The sequence below is a fragment of the Polychytrium aggregatum genome, assembly GCF_025602895.1.
Source record: "Polychytrium aggregatum strain JEL109 chromosome Unknown BJ171scaffold_9, whole genome shotgun sequence".
Classification (NCBI taxonomy): domain Eukaryota; kingdom Fungi; phylum Chytridiomycota; class Chytridiomycetes; order Polychytriales; genus Polychytrium; species Polychytrium aggregatum.
The window spans coordinates 822260-840443 of NW_026516211.1; the positions used below are offsets into that span (position 1 = coordinate 822260).

At 55.3% G+C, this 18184-nt stretch overlaps 7 protein-coding genes across 7 annotated transcripts; 5 read left to right on the top strand and 2 right to left on the bottom strand.

Annotated features, from left to right (window-relative positions):
* Positions 1-154: 154 nt before the first annotated feature.
* On the top strand, positions 155-4055 carry BJ171DRAFT_495500 (uncharacterized protein). Its single transcript, XM_053110135.1, is given in 14 exon segments — positions 155-510; positions 663-761; positions 893-1176; positions 1341-1548; positions 1647-1907; positions 2029-2233; positions 2331-2399; positions 2497-2561; positions 2683-2797; positions 2898-3022; positions 3089-3160; positions 3265-3334; positions 3431-3858; positions 3875-4055. 13 exon segments carry the CDS (start codon positions 262-264, stop codon positions 3568-3570), a joined length of 1962 nt encoding a protein of 653 aa, XP_052969125.1. The 5' UTR covers positions 155-261; the 3' UTR covers positions 3571-3858; positions 3875-4055.
* A 602-nt stretch (positions 4056-4657) lies between these two features.
* BJ171DRAFT_566385 (uncharacterized protein) lies at positions 4658-5961 on the top strand (the record flags this gene model as incomplete). The annotated part of the gene is made up of 6 exons (XM_053113405.1): positions 4658-4704; positions 4877-4945; positions 5081-5159; positions 5245-5353; positions 5469-5631; positions 5773-5961. 6 exons carry the CDS (start codon positions 4658-4660, stop codon positions 5819-5821), a joined length of 516 nt encoding a protein of 171 aa, XP_052969126.1. The 3' UTR covers positions 5822-5961.
* A 355-nt stretch (positions 5962-6316) lies between these two features.
* On the top strand, positions 6317-7237 carry BJ171DRAFT_566386 (uncharacterized protein; the record flags this gene model as incomplete). Its single annotated transcript, XM_053113406.1, has 1 exon — positions 6317-7237. The coding sequence occupies one exon, from the start codon at positions 6317-6319 to the stop codon at positions 7235-7237; it is 921 nt and encodes a 306-aa protein (XP_052969127.1).
* Positions 7238-7800: 563 nt separating this feature from the next.
* On the bottom strand, positions 7801-9382 carry BJ171DRAFT_310782 (uncharacterized protein). Its single transcript, XM_053107092.1, has 5 exons — positions 9091-9382; positions 8806-8959; positions 8467-8580; positions 8187-8275; positions 7801-8035 (listed from the first exon to the last, which is right to left on the bottom strand). The coding sequence occupies exons 1-5, from the start codon at positions 9097-9099 to the stop codon at positions 7910-7912; spliced, it is 492 nt and encodes a 163-aa protein (XP_052969128.1). The 5' UTR covers positions 9100-9382; the 3' UTR covers positions 7801-7909.
* A 1534-nt stretch (positions 9383-10916) lies between these two features.
* On the bottom strand, positions 10917-11352 carry BJ171DRAFT_473018 (uncharacterized protein; the record flags this gene model as incomplete). Its single annotated transcript, XM_053108683.1, has 2 exons — positions 10917-11129; positions 11254-11352. The coding sequence occupies 2 exons, from the start codon at positions 11350-11352 to the stop codon at positions 10917-10919; spliced, it is 312 nt and encodes a 103-aa protein (XP_052969129.1).
* A 931-nt stretch (positions 11353-12283) lies between these two features.
* On the top strand, positions 12284-15195 carry BJ171DRAFT_495509 (adenosine deaminase/editase). The gene is made up of 8 exons (XM_053110136.1): positions 12284-12502; positions 12597-12695; positions 12887-13374; positions 13807-13846; positions 14007-14161; positions 14273-14492; positions 14629-14706; positions 14877-15195. Exons 1-8 carry the CDS (start codon positions 12474-12476, stop codon positions 15028-15030), a joined length of 1263 nt encoding a protein of 420 aa, XP_052969130.1. The 5' UTR covers positions 12284-12473; the 3' UTR covers positions 15031-15195.
* Positions 15196-15932: 737 nt separating this feature from the next.
* BJ171DRAFT_641908 (uncharacterized protein) lies at positions 15933-18170 on the top strand (the record flags this gene model as incomplete). Its single annotated transcript, XM_053115788.1, has 5 exons — positions 15933-16167; positions 16431-16565; positions 16673-16734; positions 16926-17024; positions 17188-18170. The coding sequence occupies 5 exons, from the start codon at positions 15933-15935 to the stop codon at positions 17998-18000; spliced, it is 1344 nt and encodes a 447-aa protein (XP_052969131.1). The 3' UTR covers positions 18001-18170.
* Positions 18171-18184: the final 14 nt, after the last annotated feature.

The window sequence follows — 18184 nt, forward strand, 5'->3', positions numbered from 1 at the left end:
GCGACGAGGCGGATCGCAAATCGAAAGCAGAGCGGATATGCGGATCGAAATCGTGCAGCTGATGAGGCCGGAGATGGATAGCGGCGATGAGAGAGGGGCTGGAAATCCGCGGATTTCCAACAGCAACAGACCTCCCGGCTTTTGCAGGATCATCCAACCAAGCATTGCAGCGCCTGGCCTTGGCTCAGGCTCGCTGCTCTGCTTCATCAGCATCCCCGCCGCTGACGTTGCCCCTCGCCAAGCCGCACCCGCTCGCTCGCCATGTCTGCATCGCTCGCTGCGACCCAGTCGGCAGCCCACCAAACTCTCAACTCGCATCAGCTCGCCGTCATCCAGTCGCTGCGTCGGCTGCCAGAGTTCGCCACAATCCCGGAGCCGGAACTCGTTCCGCTGATTCACTCGAATCGATCCAAGGCCATCCACTCAAAACAGCGCATTCTTGCACGGCTCTTTGAAAAGCTCAAGATCGATTCGGTCCAGCGGCTCATGGAAACCCGCAAGAATGAACGGGTAAGGCCTTGTCGATGATCGATAGCCGTTGCTGGATCGCTGGCCAGTGACTTCTCCATTCGGGTCCAGATCGGACGATGACGGCGACTGCCGTTCATCGGCGTCGCTGCGTCTCTAACGGCGCATTTCCTGCTCGGGATGTCTGTCTGCAGAAAATCGAGACGGCCAGCAACGTTGCCGACAGCGAAAAGCGAGTTCACGAGGAGGTCTTCAACGGCGTCTTTTCCAAGTTTGTGGTCCGTGAGATCGAGGTACCGTCGGAAGACACCGGCAAAAGTTCAATTCGATGCCGTCGCAGGGCAGTTCGACCGATCTAATAGCTCGCCCAACGTCTCGCTGAATTCCTTGTCCAATGTCAATGGATCGCACTTGGACCACTCAGAAGTTCGGCTCGACCAAGACTGGCCGGCTGAGCCAGAGCTTCATGACGATCGGCACCGAGTACATTCGTGTGCTGGAGATTGTCCTTGCTGAGATCCACCGATCGGCTGCTCCTAGCCAGCCAGCTACTGCGTCAACCCCGGAAGCACCAGCACCGATATCATCGCTCGCTCCGCGGCGGACGAATTCACTATCGACTCGAAACAGTGCCCCGAGCTTGAGCGGCAGGGCAAGAGACGGCATGCCGGAGCCTCTGCCAGCCCCAGGGTGCGGCGGTCCAAGGACGTGAGTGTTCCGTCAATGTCCGAAACGAATCGCTAATGGAATACAGCGACTACTTGCGGCTAACGGAGTGCAGTGGCCGCTTCTTGGTGCTGCTGTTTACTACATCACTTATCCTGACTCTTGTGCGGATTGCCAATTCGACCTGCCGGCTGTGGCTCGCTCAGCCAAGGGCCCACCATAAAGAAAACCGACTCGAGAGGCAGACTCAAAAAGTCGCATTCGGTATTGTCCACGGACAACTCTGCTCCGGCCCACCGACCAGAGATGCGGGACGCTCTCAAATGTCAGGGTGACTCAGGAATCGAGCTGGAGCTGGCCTCAGCACTGAATGTCAACGCCCTGATCGAGAAGAACCGATTTCTGGAGGCGCAGGTTTGTTATGTTGCGGCTCCGCATGCACTTGCATTCTAGCACCCCCAGCCAAGTATGCCCCTGACAGCGCAGTTTGCCATCGGTTTTGATTCTACTAGGTTGCAGAGATAACCCGCAAAAACAAGCAGATGGAAGCCGAGCTGGCACAAATACACGACTTGCATCAAAAAACGATCCAGGAGACAGTCGGTGGCGATTATGACCGGCGGAGAGTGCTGTTACTCAAATCACTTGTAGTTCAACTTCAGCGCGAGCTTTCGACACTCAAGGATACTAGCCAGGGCCGCGAGGCACTTCTCGGCAGCGCAGCAAACGACATACAAAGTGCGGTGGCAGTCCTTTCGGCTGTTGTTGGCCAGGTGCGATGCCGGTAGCCAGCGTTCGATCGGATGCTCGTAGACGGAGTGTGTTTGAGACGGATGCATCAAACTCTGTGTCATATTCACCCGGGCCTCTCGATTGTTTGCAACCATCGTCAAGGTGGGCAAGACAGAGTCCGAAAAGATCAACGAGAGTGTTCGAAAACTCGACGGTGCAAGGAAGCAGCTTAATCGACAGCTTGCCGACCACATCGATGGCCCGTCCAAGAATCGCGGAGATGCCTTTTTTGAGTTTATCTCTGATTTTGTGATTCAAAAACGACACAGAGATACCTGCAAGGCGTCGATAGCCGATCTGTGCAGTGGTAGGGTCCAGCGGCTCATTCGATGACCGGCGTGATGGCGTCGGTACTGTCTGCTGTTGCGTGAGCGTTCGCTGATCCTCCCAATTTGACCCCACAGGCAGTATTGGTCATCTGAATCTACGACACGTTTCCAGGCTGGAAGAAAAGCTCCACAGGTTGTATAAAGGTGAGCATTTGTGGACGCTTCCAAAAACCCGCCAATGCGCCGCCCAGCTCGTGTAGAGGCATTCCGGTGAGCTGACAACCTCTATGAACTCTTGCAGACCTGTTTGCATTCCAGTCGACTCTGCAATCATCGTTCCTCCCAAACTCGGTTGCTTTGTTTGAGGTAGCGGGTTGCTCCTCTGTGCTTCGTTTGATGGCCGCCGGTGATCCAGCCTTTAGTTGCTGGTAAGCTATTGATGCTCACGAACAATGGCCCATTACGCTTGGCCACTCTTCAACGACAGGATCATGTACTTGGGGGTTACAACGACACGATGGTTTCGCTCCGATCTGCAATGAACTCGCTGCTCAGTTTGTCGGTGCTGGTACCGAGCGCACCAGTCCCGACACTTGAGCAAGGTAAGGCGTCATCCCTGCCGAGGACTATTCCTTCGTTCCGCTTGCATACGTTCTTGGCTGCGTCGTTGGAAGCTTATCCGATATCAACTCACAATATCAGTTATGCGGCCTGGCTACCCGGCCATCCCAACCGAAGACGAATTGCTGCGGCAGCTCACGCGCTGTAAATCGAACGAACTGCAAGAGACGGTCCACTGCCTTGTCAAGTCTATACAAGTCTATACGGTTCGTTGGCTATGCGCTGTCGTTATATATCACAGCCGCGAATATTCATCCCTAACCTTTGTGCAGGCCCTTCACGACTCCGAGAAGACCGTGCTCGAAAACGAGTTGGCATTCCATAAACACAACTACGATAAATACGTGGGTATTACGCTGCTGCGCAGTGATGCATCATCAATGGCTTGTCTCTACGCCATCCTGTTTCATCGATGAGTGACTGAGTCTCTGGTCCACTGCTCCATTAGAATCGTGTCATGACCCAGATCGCAGACAGCGCAGATCAAAAGAAGCAGGCTCTGTCGGTGGAGTTACGAGGTGAGCAAGACGCCGTGTCCGCTGAGCACCGATTGCAGCGAACGCACGCAGACAGATGATCGGTGCTGACCTGCTGCACAACGCCTCACTCTATAGAGCTCCGAGAATACCTGAGGGCCCTCGATTTGAAGCTCCGGTCACTGGCATTCAAGCAGGATGACGTCGTTGGCTTTTTGAAGGATGTCGAGTCGACGCTCGGATACGGCCTGAAGAAACTGGCTCAATTGATGCAGTGATGCTGCTTGTCACTGCTGAGCAGAGAGCTACTGGCGGCCACTGCTCGGCCCGACATGCCGCTGGTACAATCGGCTATTGAAGGAAAGTCGTTTCTTTGCTCTGTCAACTGGCATCTTGATCATCCATACGACAGCTTGCATGGTCGCAACGGGCAGATTGGCACCAATCTGTCGCTCACAGTCGGCCTTTGAAGAATATAGCCTTGAATCCGGTTGATCCACCTCTGTCGACGACTGTCAACCGGCACACCACAAACATAACCCGCGTCGACTGCGATTGTGCGATTGCGCGATTGTGCGATTGCGCGATTGTGCGCACCTTGCAGCATCGGTCTGGTCGTGTGAGGGATATGTGTGTATTCATATCCGGCAAGTGAATATTCAGCGATGCAGACAGTGGGCTCCGTTTCGCTTGGGTGCACTGCAATATGGTTTGCAACCAGAAGTGTAATTGACATCGGAACTCCAGGCTTGCTCAAGCCAAGCCAGAATCCAAAGTCTGTGACCTGTGCGTCTCGGCAATACAGCAGCTTCAAATCCATATTCATTGAGTCGGAAGATCAGAATTCGGTTGCGAGCGAAAGCTGGAAACAGCTCGATTATGTCCACGACAATGTGATTGGACTGAATGTCCGGCTGCAGCAATGCGAGCCTCCACTTGGTGTAGACCGTGTTGAAGAAAAAATGGGACAAATCGTCTCATTCAGACAAACACGGCGGAGTCGGATCATATCACACACCCGGCCAAGTGGGTCGTCATTTCCCTGCGTGAGCGATGCATGGAGTGAGTGGGCACGATGGGGTCCAGCGAGTCGCCCCAGATGCAGTCACTGCAAGTCAGGGTACGAAGACATGTCTGGGATGGGATGAGGGAAGACGCAGAGCAAAGAACAAAATAGCCAGAGGAATTCGGCGAGCGGATTTCATGGAGTTCGAGTGCCAATCAAAGTCGTCTGATTCACACAACTCACGCAACCCACACAAGTCATCCGTGTGTGAAAGTGTCCCATTTCGCTGTATTCAAGGCGATAGTTTTAGCAGACTCTTCCGCTTGCGGACAGACCCAGTCTCACACCCAGTCGCAGCAATGGCATTCTACAAATCCCCATTCAAAGCAACCGTCGTCAATGGCAGGTAAGCGAGAGGACGAGGAAGGAGTATTCGCAAAAGCCCAGGTCCGCGAACTGCCTTGGCCAGGTGACTATCCTGTTCAAATGCTGCTTCCCTGGCCCTGCGCACGAGATGATGCCATCACGAGTATATGCTCTGGAGGTATCTGAGTCTCCTCGATCAACCGGCGTCTTAGGATCGAGGGCGCGGGACGATACACCTTCCCGGATGGGAACGTCTATATCGGCGACTTCAAGGACGGACAGTGAGTATGGGCAGGCCATCGATTTCAGGCTCAACACCGCTTGCACCCGGCCCTGGCCGCAGGAAATGCCAGACCAAGCCAGCACAACAACCGCCCAGGGACTAAATCCTCCGCGATCGGAATAATACCCCATAGATTTCACGGCCACGGCACCATTCACTTCAAACACGGTGGTCTCTATGATGCAGAGTGGGAGAATGGCGTCGCCGTCCAGGTAGGCTCTGTTAAGTCGCTTATTTGATTGTGTGGCCCCACAGGATGCGACTCGGTCGCTCTAACAGGAAGTTGTTGGGTTGTAGGGCACATACACTTTCAAAGATGGTCTCGAATATGAGCCCGAGGACTGGGACTACTGCACCGACAAGGATCGCCGGTTCTTCTCGGAGCGTGTGAATGGGTTTCCGCCAGGTCGGTGTGGCTCTATCGAGGATATTCAGCTGGCTGATATCATCGCTTGCCCTTACTGCCGATATGCTGGAGCATCCCTGTGCTCAACCAAGACTCGTCATCCGCGCTGATTTAGGAGATACACAGTTGACAAACGATGCGAACCGAGCACCGTCGATCCCAAAGGGAACGTTTGATATCGGAGACGGCTATTACAGCGAAGCGACTGGCCGCATTCATACCTACGATGGACAGCCTTCGCGGCAGCCATCGGATGAAGAGCGAGAGTGGATTGTTAGGTATGTCCGACGCAGCTGAGTGGAGCCGAGCTGAAGCCGCATCTGCGGATCACATTTCCGGCATTCGCATGCACTTGCAATACCGCTGCGCCCATTCCTCCAGTCCCACACTCTCACCATCTCGCCCATCATCTGCTCAAGGCATTGTCGCATTGGAGATGGCGCTGCCACGAGCCAGCCGTCTCCATGAGATCGACCTTGGCCGCTACACAGTTTTATCGGTTGTTCTCGCGATCCGGGGCACGCACAATATCGCAGCGCCCGCATTGTTGTAGGATCGGATCGCCTTTGGTCTGTGCTCTTGAGCGCCGGTCGTAGATTGGATGTGTGATTGTCTAGCCGCCGCCAACCCGCCTGCCTGGCCGGGGTTGTGCGTTTGTTCCGAGCCCAATAGCACATTGTCCGAAGCTTCTATTGTTCCTGTCGAACAATCTGTCCTGTGGGCGAGAACAAAGAGCTAGAACAAGCTCGCCAGCACAAAGAAACTCCCTTGGCGACTGCTTCATGCATGTTCAGCACCAAGCATTGTCCTGCGCGCATAATGACAGTCTCTGGGGAGGGTCGGGTATAAGAACGGTACGATGCGGCACCGCTTCCCAGCATCTATCGGTGGTTCTCGAAAACATTTGGTACCCTTGTTTTGCCCTTGCATCTGCTCGAAACCTTCCAAGCATTCACCCTGACCATGACCACATTCACTTGGGCCAAGCTTCTGATTGCCGGATGGCTCGCTGCCGTCGCAGTTGCAACAAATCCTGCAGCGTCTCCTCCCACCTTGCCAAACCCAAACTCCCATCCCAACCACGCATCCTTTTCCCATGCGAGCATGACCCGCTCGGCCTCTTCTCAGCGCACACACACCACCGAACCACCTGCTCAGTCGTACAGATGGATGATCTTCTATGAGTATAGCAACCCGGTCAACGGATGTGCTCCGTACACAGTCGCCACCAACTTCCAGTTTTCCTCCACCAAATACTTTTCCAACAAGTATCACCTGGCCGCCAAAACCGTCTGTGCCAGCAACAACTTTACCTGCATGCCCATTCCGCTCACTGCAACTAACACCGAAACCGTTGGCATCCAGTGCTTCAACAACTTCAACACCTTCCGCACTCGACTCGACCGCCTCTTTGATCAGCTACTTACTGCCTCGTCGGCCCTCAGCAACGTTTCTCTGAATGCCCTTAGCGTCATCGGAGAGAATGCATATTTGACTGGAGAAAGCTTGAAGAAGTGTATTTCCAAAATTGACCGCAAAACCAATGCCACCGTTTACTCCCTGACAACGATCGCTCCCAACAAAACCAGCATTATGCGCTATACCCGCTGCGACCCAACTTGTACCAACTGCACCCTGTCGTCTACTGTTCCTCTGGGCCAGAGACGCCCTGCTGGCAAAAACTCGACTGACTCCTCCAACTCAACCGTTGTCTCGGCCAACACCTCTGTCTATGACACCTACTTGGCTTCGGCCGTCGTTCAGCTCAACGCCAACTCCACCCAGTCTAACTCACAGGCGGGTCCAGGCGCCTTCTCTGGTTTTGGAGTTGGAGTCTTTGTTATCGCACTGTCACTGCTATACCTGGCGGATATCAGACGATAGCTCTATTGCGCGCGGCTCAGCAGCTCGCGGCTGTTTCGATTGTTGTCCCTGAAATTGCCCATGTGATGATCGACTGGAGCCATCTTTGGTGGCATGAGTCCGCTCAGAGAGCTTGGCTATGAGGTCAACACTGTGACTCGGTCGATCAGTCATCGGTTTATTGTTTCCCTGTTGTTGGTTCTTGATTTTAAATGTTTTAATGACTTCGCACTCTCCAAGACTTGGCTTAAGCAAGCCTGGAGTTCCGACGTCAATTACACTTCCGGTTGCAAACCATATTGCAGCGCACCCAAGCGAAACGGAGCCCACTGTCTGCATCGCTGAATATTCACTTGCCGGATATGAATACACACACATATCCCTCACACGACCAGACCGATGCTGCAAGGTGCGCACAATCGCGCAATCGCACAATCGCAGTCGACGCGGGTTATGTTTGTGGTGTGCCGGTTGACAGTCGTCGACAGAGGTGGATCAACCGGATTCAAGGCTATATTCTTCAGTGTCAAGAACGATCAGCAGAGCTACCCGTGGACCACTCCATCTCGAGCTATCGATGTCACGAAATCGGCCCATGGTGGATATGCAGGGAATCGATGTTCACACGGATGATGTCCGCGGTTGAGTTGCTAGCATTGGCCTGTGATGCGACGCCGACTGTTGATGCTGGTCTTAACGAGTCGGGGACAGACGTCGGTTGAATCCTCCTCTTCGGTTCATATATTGGCGGTATGATCGAGCCTTCTTCAGATTGACAGCATTCACGGCCGAGACATTGGCATCAGATACCTTCTCTCCCTGGAGAAACATATTTGTAGACGGATTGAGTCAGGGCGATATCTATCTATCTGTCTGTCTGTCTATCTGTCTTTCTGTCTGGTTGTACGAACTCTGCGCATCCCTTTGAGCACACGACAGCGGCAAATGTTCAAGCGGCCACCCAGATTACCTTGGTACTATTGAATCCGCCAAAGCCCATGAGTTTCATCATCTGCTCCTCCTCGGTCAGTTCTTTCTCTGGCTCGGCATCCATGTTGGCTGAGAGTAGAGCGGTCGTTAGAGGCTACAGGTGTTGATATGGCGCCAACGGCGGCCTGTAACATCCATATCCTCTCCAGAAACAGGCACTGGAGCACATCTCTTGATCCAGAACGCTGTCGCGCACCCCGATTGTGTCAGGGGCCAATGCTCCACTACACAGGGATCTCGGTCCAGTCCCTGTCACTCACCGTCCTGGGCCGACTTCTCGTTGTCACTGCCATCTCGCTCGATGGAAAAGGATCGCTGTCGTCGACGGGTTGGACCCTCGTCTTCACGTCGTCGCTCGCGCGGCCGTCTCTCGTCTGTTGGGATACACCCAATCCCATGTTTTGTAGAATTGTGCAATAATGAGGCTTTGATCAGTCATGATGGATAATCCGGTCAAGCTCGAGGATCTGCACGCTGAGCAGAGGGTGAGAATATTGGCCTCCCCGCAGTTACCTCGACGCCGGTCTGGACTAAGCGATGGCGAACGGCGCCGTTCCCGTGACCTGTTTCGATAGCGATCCCTCGATGACTGTCGATACCGGTCTCTGGAGCGGTCCCGGTCCCTTTCTGCAGAGCGGTTTCTTGGCTGATCTCGTCCTCGGTCTCTTGATCGGTCTCTGTAGCGGTCCCTGGAGCGATCGCGATCATATCGTCCCCGATCTCGGTCTCCAGAACGGTCTCGTCGGCCACTTCCTCCTATAGCCGAGCATAGCAACAAAGAGATACCAGCCGGATATATAGCTCCATTTCAGTGGATGCGTCGACCATCGTGAGGTTGGCATTGCGACTGCTGCCGCAGCTGGGCGATTGCCACCAGGGCTCACCATAGTCATCGCCGTTTCGAGGGTCGTCCAGATCGCGGTATTCCCGATCGCGGCCGCGGGAGTGAGCCTCCTCGTCAAGCTCGGCGTAGTGTGTCCGCCGCTTCTCCAGATCTCGTTCCCGTGGGTCCCGGCCGTAGCGGCTCATGGTGTTTGATGTGGTGGTGAGATGGGGTCAGAATGCGGAGGAACTGGATCGGGCGGTTTGGAGCGGCTGTCTTCTCGCTTGCTCTGTGTTGGCTGTGCCGCCTCAGCGAGAGCGGCCGAGACGACAGCGACGCGGTCTCGGCTCTGTGTCGCAAAATGCAAGACGGCCGAGGTCGAATCTGCCCCAGCGAATCCACCACGGCCATCGCAAGCAGCCGACAAGCGACAAGCAACAAGCAACAAGCAACAAGCAACAAGCGACAAGCGACAACCGGCAGCCGACAGCAGGCCACAGATAGCAAAAAGCAGGCATGCCGCCCAAGTCAGAGGAGAAGAGGTGAGCCGCCTGCCCAGCGACCGGCGCCTCTGCCGACGGCCCTGCTGACCTGCGTAATGCCGATGCTGATCCGCCCTGACATAGCTATGCTGCGGCCCTGGGAGGCGCCCGACCGAGTAAGCATTGCTTTCATGTGTCTGTATTATGCATTTCTTGGACGTCCGGGGGCATATGGTGGTGCACTGGCTCCAAACCCCGTGTCCTTCGTTTTCGGGGGGCCATCGGAATTGAGCCAGTCCGTCTCATTGCAGGAAAGCCGGTCGATTTGGCAAGCACAAACACGAGTGATATCAAAGAGTTTCTGAACGATCGTAGGTGCTATGACTGCGGCGGGCCGCCATGTGTATCTGGGAGTCTGTCGTGCAGTACCGCATGTTATGGTGCTGTGCTTGTCTTCCTCTTCCTTCTTGCTGACGCCCTTGAGTCATCCTCATCTTCAGGATGGCTCGCAGCGCTCCAGCGATCCCAGGACGCCAAGCTGCCTGCTGAAGGTAAGTGTGTACCGACAACTGAGCACAGCAGGCTTCAGGCTGTTTGAGCCAGCCCTCTGAGTGTACCGATGCGCTGTGGTCGGCTCGATCCCACCGACAAGTTACGCTCATGCACTGACGAGCCTCCCACATCAAGCTCAACCCGATGTTCACAAAAGCACGCCGAAAACCTGGAGCCACAAGTCCGGCCCACAGGCGCTGGCCTGGGGCGACAAGTCCAGTCCCATGGCCATGGCCGACGGGCAGGACTTTCTGCAGGTGCTGAGGAGATAAGACCGCAAGTCGGGCTCGCAGCTCTCATCCGGCAGCAAACGCGCAGATGGATATCGATGAACAAGGATTACGACCGGCCAAGCCAGCTGAATAAAGCCAACGTACTGACAATTGGCGATCTCATGAGAGGCAATCGCTGGCGAGACGAGAATGCTCGACACTCGGACAGAACATGCAATCATCCGCCTCCTCCAACGAGTCGCTGTCGAATCTAACAATGGATAGATGGGCGGAGGGCGTGCGGGGCATATTCAGGCGTGTTTGCTCGGCCAGGCTGGATCGCAGTGACGGTCTGTGAACTCAATCGGCCGGCCCTCATCGTGTCTCGGCAGCATCGTTCTGTCTCCTGGGCGCATCACTGTTCTGCTGGCTGGGCGACCGACTGCAATGTTTTCGATGGCAACTTGAGCAGCTTGCCTGCGATATTCGGCCAACACGGGTTGGCAGAGCAGCGGCAGTTCGATGTCGTCACAAACAATGGATCCAACATGCAGTCATCAGCGCTACTGTGCGGGGGCATTTCGTTGCCACACACGACCGGATCGAGTCTCGTCCGATCAGCCTATCATCGAGAGAATGCGCTACCGATGCTTGACCTGAATCGATGGCCTACCTTGGTTGTGTATGCAGTAGAGAAAATATGGCAGAACGTCGCGCTCGCTGACGACCTGCGAGTGGAAGTGCTTTGTGACCGAGCCGACCAGTTCCTCCGGGGTCTCCTTTGCCTTGATCTTGATGCTGTACGTCCGCTTGTACTTCTTTAGGATCCTGTCGCTAACCTTCGAAAAGTCCATCTGCGATGCCGGACAGCCCATTCTGATAAGACAATCGGGCTCAAATCGATAAACCAACATGATCGAAGAGCTGCTGTACTGAGCGCATGGAGGGGCGGGTGCATGTTCTCGCAGAGCCGCTCACCTTGGGGGCCCAGTCTGGCTCTGCAGCGTCCAGGCGCTTGGCTGACGGATGCTTTTTCTTCTTCGACGATGGTACTGTCGGGAGCAGCGGCTGGACCATGCTCGAGCTTGACAAAGGGGTCGGTATAGACACTGGCTTTGACATTCGGGCGAGTCTGCTCAACGAAGAGAAGCACCGAATAGCAGCATTTGGAACGGTGCGGCGACGGGTATGAGCACGAGGGTGTTCGCGGTGGCTTGGAGAAGCAGCGAAAGTCGTCAGGGATGCTCGTGTGAAGATATACCTAGGTGGGTGTGAGGGATGCGAGGATGGGTTTGGGCTTGGGCTTGATAGGGAGCGGCGGCCAGACAAAGCGCAGATGAGCCCGATGATGGACGATGGACGATGGGCGATGAGCGATGGACGATGGGCGATGAGCGATGGACGATGGGCGATGAGCGATGGACGAGGCGAGCGGGAGCGACATTGCCAACACGCGCCCTGTGTGTGCGTGTGCCGTCTCGCCACTTGCCGAGAGGCTCTCTCGCCGCACACAGACAGTCGGCGCAGCAGCTGTGTCGTCTCGCTGGCGGCGGTCTCGCTCTCGGTACAGCCAATCTCCGACACGTCGCACAAACGCGGAAAACCATCCGCCCCGGTATGGCCGATCTGCCAGCGAGCCGTGGCAGTCGCAGCCGCCCTCTGGGCCTGCCCCCCCATCTCGCTCCCGGCACCAGCAGGCTCATGCTCGCCAGTCCGACTGCAGCGGCCCTGGATTACGAGCGACAGCGCACCCAGCGGCGACTTTGGTGAATCTTTGCCCAGCGAGGCAGCCTCGACAAAGCCATCCGCATCGCCGCTTGCAACAGCCACAACACATAGACCCGACCAGCGAACCCATGGTCAAGGACAGATCGACATCGCGGCGGCCGCCCGGATTTGCCGATGCCATCGCCACCACGGCAATCGAAAAGTTCGACTCGCTGCCAAAGCGAGGCAAGCCTGTGTGGCGGTCGCCCAACAAGCCCGAGTGGACCGTCATGGCAGCGATCGTCAAGGAACACCAAACGCAAGGTGGGCCCGTTGCGGTGGCAGCTTTCCTTGCGACAGTCTCCAGCCCGATAGATGCATGGCCCAATATCATTTGACCGACAGCATACGGCTTGGTTTGTGTTTGGGCATGTGTCGTTTTTTCCCGCTGGCTGCTCACGTCTCCATCTTCTGTTTGAGCAGATCAAGATATGTGCGCCTACGAATGCGTGGCTGTGGGGTGAGTCCGGTTGGGTATGATATCAACGCTGCTGTCGTCGCCCTTGCGGTGGCGGCTGACCGTTTCCCTTGATATTGTGAATATGCACCACCAGGACCGGACTCAAATGCCTGGGCAATTCCGAGCTCAGTCCCGATGGCGATGTACTCTTCGACAGCCACGCCGAAGTCGTCTGTCGTCGTCATTTTCTCACGTAAGGACACATCTTTCCGCTTCAGCATGCGCAACAATGACACGCCGCGGCTTGATACGAAACGACTTGGGCATCGCTTTCGATATCCGTCGATATCACAATGTTTCTGAAGCTGCTCAGCTCGGATTCGCAGAGACTGCCCCTCCTCCTCGCTTACAAGCAATAGACTGACGCTTGACTATCGCATGCAGCTATTTGTACAACGAAATGAATCTATGTCTTGATTCTTCATCATCGGTCCTGCGGCAAAGCACTCCAGGAAGGTTCAAGCTGGCGCCGGGAGTCGAGTTTCATCTCTACGTTTCACAGGCTCCCTGCGGCGATGCCTCAATGACCTGTCTCGATAGGTCTCAGAGCGACGATACTCGGAAAGCCAACGAAGAGAAAAAAAGGCGGTTTATCAGTCGGCGCGACGAGGAGATATCGGATGAATCTCCGGCAAACAAGCGACCCAAAACCGAGATGCACGGAGCAGACGATTCTGTGTCGCTTGCAGGTCCCCCGACTCAGTCCCCGTCAGCACCAGCGACTCAGAGCATGGATCAATCTGACAGTGTGGCCGATGTGTCCCCCGAGTGCGCCGAGCCACTGGTAGTTTCGTCGGCCAACATGGTCGCCTCGGGTGTACTTCGTGGACGGGACAGCTATAACCTGTTGGGAGTCCTGCGTACCAAGCCAGGTGAGTTTCGGCTGAGTGTTGTTGGCAGACATTCTATGGCGTTCGTCATATGTACTCGATCGGACGACAGCGACGACTGCAGGCATCGAAAAGGAGGGTACTGTGCATTTGAAACACGGGCAGTCGACGTAATGTGGATGTGGATGTGGATATTCATGTCGATGTGGATGTGGATGTGGATGTGGATGTGGATGTGGATGTGGATGTGGATGTGGATGTGGATGTGGATGTGGATGTGGATGTGGATGTGGATGTGGATGTGGATGTGGATGTGGATGTGGATGTGGATGTGGATGTGGATGTGGATGTGGATGTGGATGTGGATGTGGATGTGGATGTGGATGTGGATGTGGATGTGGATGTGGATGTGGATGTGGATGTGGATGTGGATGCGGTGACGGACTCCATATATCCGCTTTCTGTTCTGTGCAGGTCGCATTGATGCGGACTCGACCAATTCTTTGAGCTGCAGGTACGGCAACGAGGCATGTCACGCCAAGTGCTTTCGAGTCAGTCATGGGCTGGTCAAGCAGTGCTCCTTTGGATTCTTCTTGTGCGGATCTCAGTGGCGACAATCTTCTGCCGATCTGCTTGCAAACGAAATGACGGTGGCTATCTAAATTGTACCGTAGCGACAAGATTGCCAAATGGATGGTCGTCGGGCTCGGCGGTGCTTTAGTCGCCTCCCTTATGGATCCAATTTATCTGTCGACAATAACGATCGGGGCCTTCTACAACCATGCCGACGCATATCGGGCTTTCATCGACCGACTCGAAGGCATCGTCGGTAAGACTGACCTGTGGCAAGGAAACGGCGCGATACGAACCAGTAACCTCCCTCGATGGAGGCATGTCCCTTGAAGGACGCGCGGCTTTGCTTATTGCTGCTTCCCGACAGATCTGCCGCCGTTGTACCGGGTTCAGGTTCCAGAAATCTTTCACTCGAAGGTCCCCTTCCCTTTCAGCCGTGTAGCAGTCACCAAGAACGAAAATACCCGACCGATTAGCGCCGATGCCTCGATTGGTTGGTCATCTCCATCAGATGATTCTGAGGTGACAGTTTGCGGCCGCAAGCAGGGCTTCTCTGCGAAAAAGGCCAAGAATAACGAGCGAGCCAGGTATCCCTCGCTTCTCGCCGAGTCAGCAACGAGTGGGCTCTTGAACACTGCACCCAGCGCCCTCCTGAGTCTTGGACCACTGATACAACGAAGTACCGATAAAGCGAGTGCTGACGTCTCCATCCCCTCTGTCCAGACCATCGATATCAAAGCTGTCGCTTTTCAAGCTCCATCAAGAAGTTCTTTCGAGGGTCAATCCGAGTGCGGCGTCCAGGTAAGCCCGCATGCACCTAACGCACTCCCTTTAACTGCGCTGTGGGCTGTGCATCGTGAGTTTGTGCTGCGATTGCACATTTGCGGCTATAGGCCTCGAGTATCTGGGCTGTTGTTCTGACCAGCATGATTGTGATGCTAATTCCCGGAATGTCGAACTGCCGGCGCCAGTACAAGCTCGCAGACCTATCGCCAAGCCAAGCAAGCAAACTCCGAGTACCAGCTGGCTAAGAGCCGCTTGTATGTTGGCCGGTTTGCTGGCTGGCTCATCTGCGACCCGATGTACGAAGCGTTCAAGGTGGAGGGATCCGCCAACACCGAGTGATCGTATCATATTTCCGGTACCGCTTTCTGTATCCGCCGTGACGGCCGCGAGATGATATAGCCGCCGGCATCATGTCGATTGTTGAGGACACAGACATCCGAATCAGCGCAGCTACAGTCAATCCAATAAAAAACGAGACACCTTGGCTATTGACCAATGACCGAATAATTTGCTTCCAAATACCACCGCGCGCTGGCCATGACCATTCTGCGATGCGGTGCAATACCATCATTCATAGCCTGAGAAGAATTGCCTCCATATTCAACGTGTCCAAGAGCACCATTCACCGCTGGCACTCCGAGACCAGTGCGCAGGTCGATTGTGGAGACGGAGAGCGACCGGCGGTCTTCACTCGGAGGCTGCCAAAGTGATCTGTTGGATTGCATGTGGCTCAGTTGGATGCAAGCCATCGTATACTACGCTGACATATGGGGTGTGGGCAAGTGACCCATTTGCTCATGGGTAAGGTGTATCTCGTTCAGACAATCGAGACATTTGGTCTGCTCTGTTCACGGCAAGATGGTATCCGTATGCCCCCCCACGAGTCCACATTGGGCCTCGGTGTATTGTGTGGGAGTCTGGGCGAAGCAGACATACTGCTCTTTGGCCCACAAGGGCGAGCACCGAACTCCTGATGGACAGTGATGTCGGTCAGCCTTGAGGGGAACGACCGGCCCGGCGATTGGAGCCGGCGGTTTTGTGCCGGATCTGAATCAGGCTCGAGCCCATCCCTCTTTCATTTCCCTCCGGGTCGATTGCGTGTCGGTACAGATATTGGCGAGCTCTTGCACACCATCAACATCACTCTAGACTCGGCGTTGGTTTCCTCTCGAATCTGCCTCGTTCCAGCTCACCCATCTGGTCTATCTGGGCTCGAAAGCGCCAAGGAAGACGAGCACTGAATGTCCGACTTTGATGCCATTTTGAACTCGAGCGAGAGCGATCTGCTGTCCCTGTCATATATCTATGGCTCGGTTTCGCTCGCCTATGGCCTGCTCTCGGCATGGTACCTCTCCAACGCGTACCGCTTCAGCTATGTGCATATTCACATCCACAGCCTCGTCGGCTATCTCATCATGGGCAAGACTTTGCTCATGGTGGTATATTTTGGGGCAGCCGTCGGGAAGCTCAACAACGGTAACATTGCACGGACATGGCTTTGACAGGGAGCGGGGCTGAGGCCGCTGTGGCTCCATCTAGAGACAGAAGCTGGTTCGAGGCAGACATATGCGCGCATTTGGGGACTGAGCAAGGATCGAGATGCCTCGTCTGCAATGCGGCTGGAAAGGAGGCTGTATATCACCACACGCGGGCGTCTGATGCTTCGGGCTGAATCTACATATCTGTGGTTGTGTCTCGGTTGTCGCCTCGATAATCTCCTGGGTTTGCTCCGCACCAAGGATACACCATGCTCATATGCAGCGCGGGCGACTATGCCCATCAAGCATTCATGATTGTCATCGAGATTCTGCTTTCGAAGGGATATGGGATCACCCGGGCAAGGCTCACCAGTGCCGAGAAGAAAATGGCGATCTGTTGAGTATTCGCAGCCCTTCGCTACCACATACGGCTCCTCTCGCATGCGAGGACTGGATTCGGATGGGCTAACAGGTCCGGGCATGGGTCATTCGTTGACGGGCAGTTATTGGCATCGGGTTGACGACCATTGGAGTTGCAACCATCAGCTACGGCCGCTTTTATAGCGTAAGCCATTGGCAGCTCGCGGGCCTCTGGCGCTCAGATCGCCGTGGGAACCGCATCGTTGACAGAAATACGCTGCCGTGCAATGTCTCGCCGATGCTCTCAGCACCAGCATCGACGGGCTCGGATACCCACCAACACTGACAAGATCTGCTCATATGCCCCAACGGCTGCGTGCGCCGCTTGCTCGCCAGGCTACCCTCATATTTCTATACTGCGTCATGGCGCGGCTGCTTTTCAACACTATCGAGGCTAATCTTTCCAAGGCGGCGTCGTATGCACTTCTTCTGGATGTAGGTCCTTCGGCTGACTCTCTGCATGAGCTGCTGGCTCGGGAATCGCCGAGGCTCTGACAGAGATCGTACTGACGTCAAAGGGGCGATGATCCTTTCGGCGGCCTCAGCCACCATCGCTCTCTAACTGCCGTCTCTCTTCCTTATCCCGTCGCTATCCCAGACCGGCGGGTATCCCAGCCGCACACAGCCCAACCCATATCACTTCAAGTTCCAGCTTCTGATGCACACCCGCACGCTGATCTTTCTCCATATCATCCTCGCCATCACGGATCAGATCATGGACGTCATCACTTCGTTCTCGACCGTCATTCGCGAGAGCATCATCCAGGGCCTGTTTTTGGTCTACTTTTCGTATTTCATCTATCGATTCCGGCTGGGCGACTGGCCTCCGTTGGATCTGAGCCTGATGCTGCCAGGCTCGGGGCGACTGCTCACTGCCGTTGAGGATGGATCAATCGGGATATCGACGGCGATGGTGATGATGCGAATCGCAGCCATGCGGGCGCGAGAGCTACGCAACCGGACCAACGTCGAGGCTGCCGCCGATACTGAACCAGGTGCCGGTGACTTGAGCCCGTCCGCCTTGATCAAGGAGCGCGAGCGAGCTGCTAAAGCGCTAGTGCTGATATCGCCGTTCGAGGTGCAAAAGCCAAACTTTAGCGTCTCGATCTACAAGACGCTGAGTGCAATGTCTTTGAACAACGGAGCCGGGTTGCAGCGATCGCTCAGCATGAGCACCTCGAGGGTCAATGCCATCGCTCCAGGCCCGCTTGGCAGCACCAGCCGCGCGACTCTGAATCGCCCCCTCCGGGCTGTGCCTGAGTTCTCGAATGCGCTCAGGCAAGCCGAGAGCGTCTCGAGCAACATCCACAGCGTCCCTCCCGTCCTTCCTTCGCTCTATGTGGCGCTACCGGATGAGGAAGAGAAAACTGAGCCTGCGAATCCTGTTCTGCTGAAGTCTGGCTATTTGTGAATACATGCTCTCTCTGCAGCAATAACCGCTCACACACAGCTTGGTACAATGCGGTGAATCGATGCAGAGCATTGGGCGGTCGTTGAAGGAAATGGGTGTATTCATGGCCCGTAAAGGTCTGGTCGATTGGTATGAGAGCAGAGTGCTCCGCTTCGTTCTGTGCAGATCTACCCCAACGGCGATG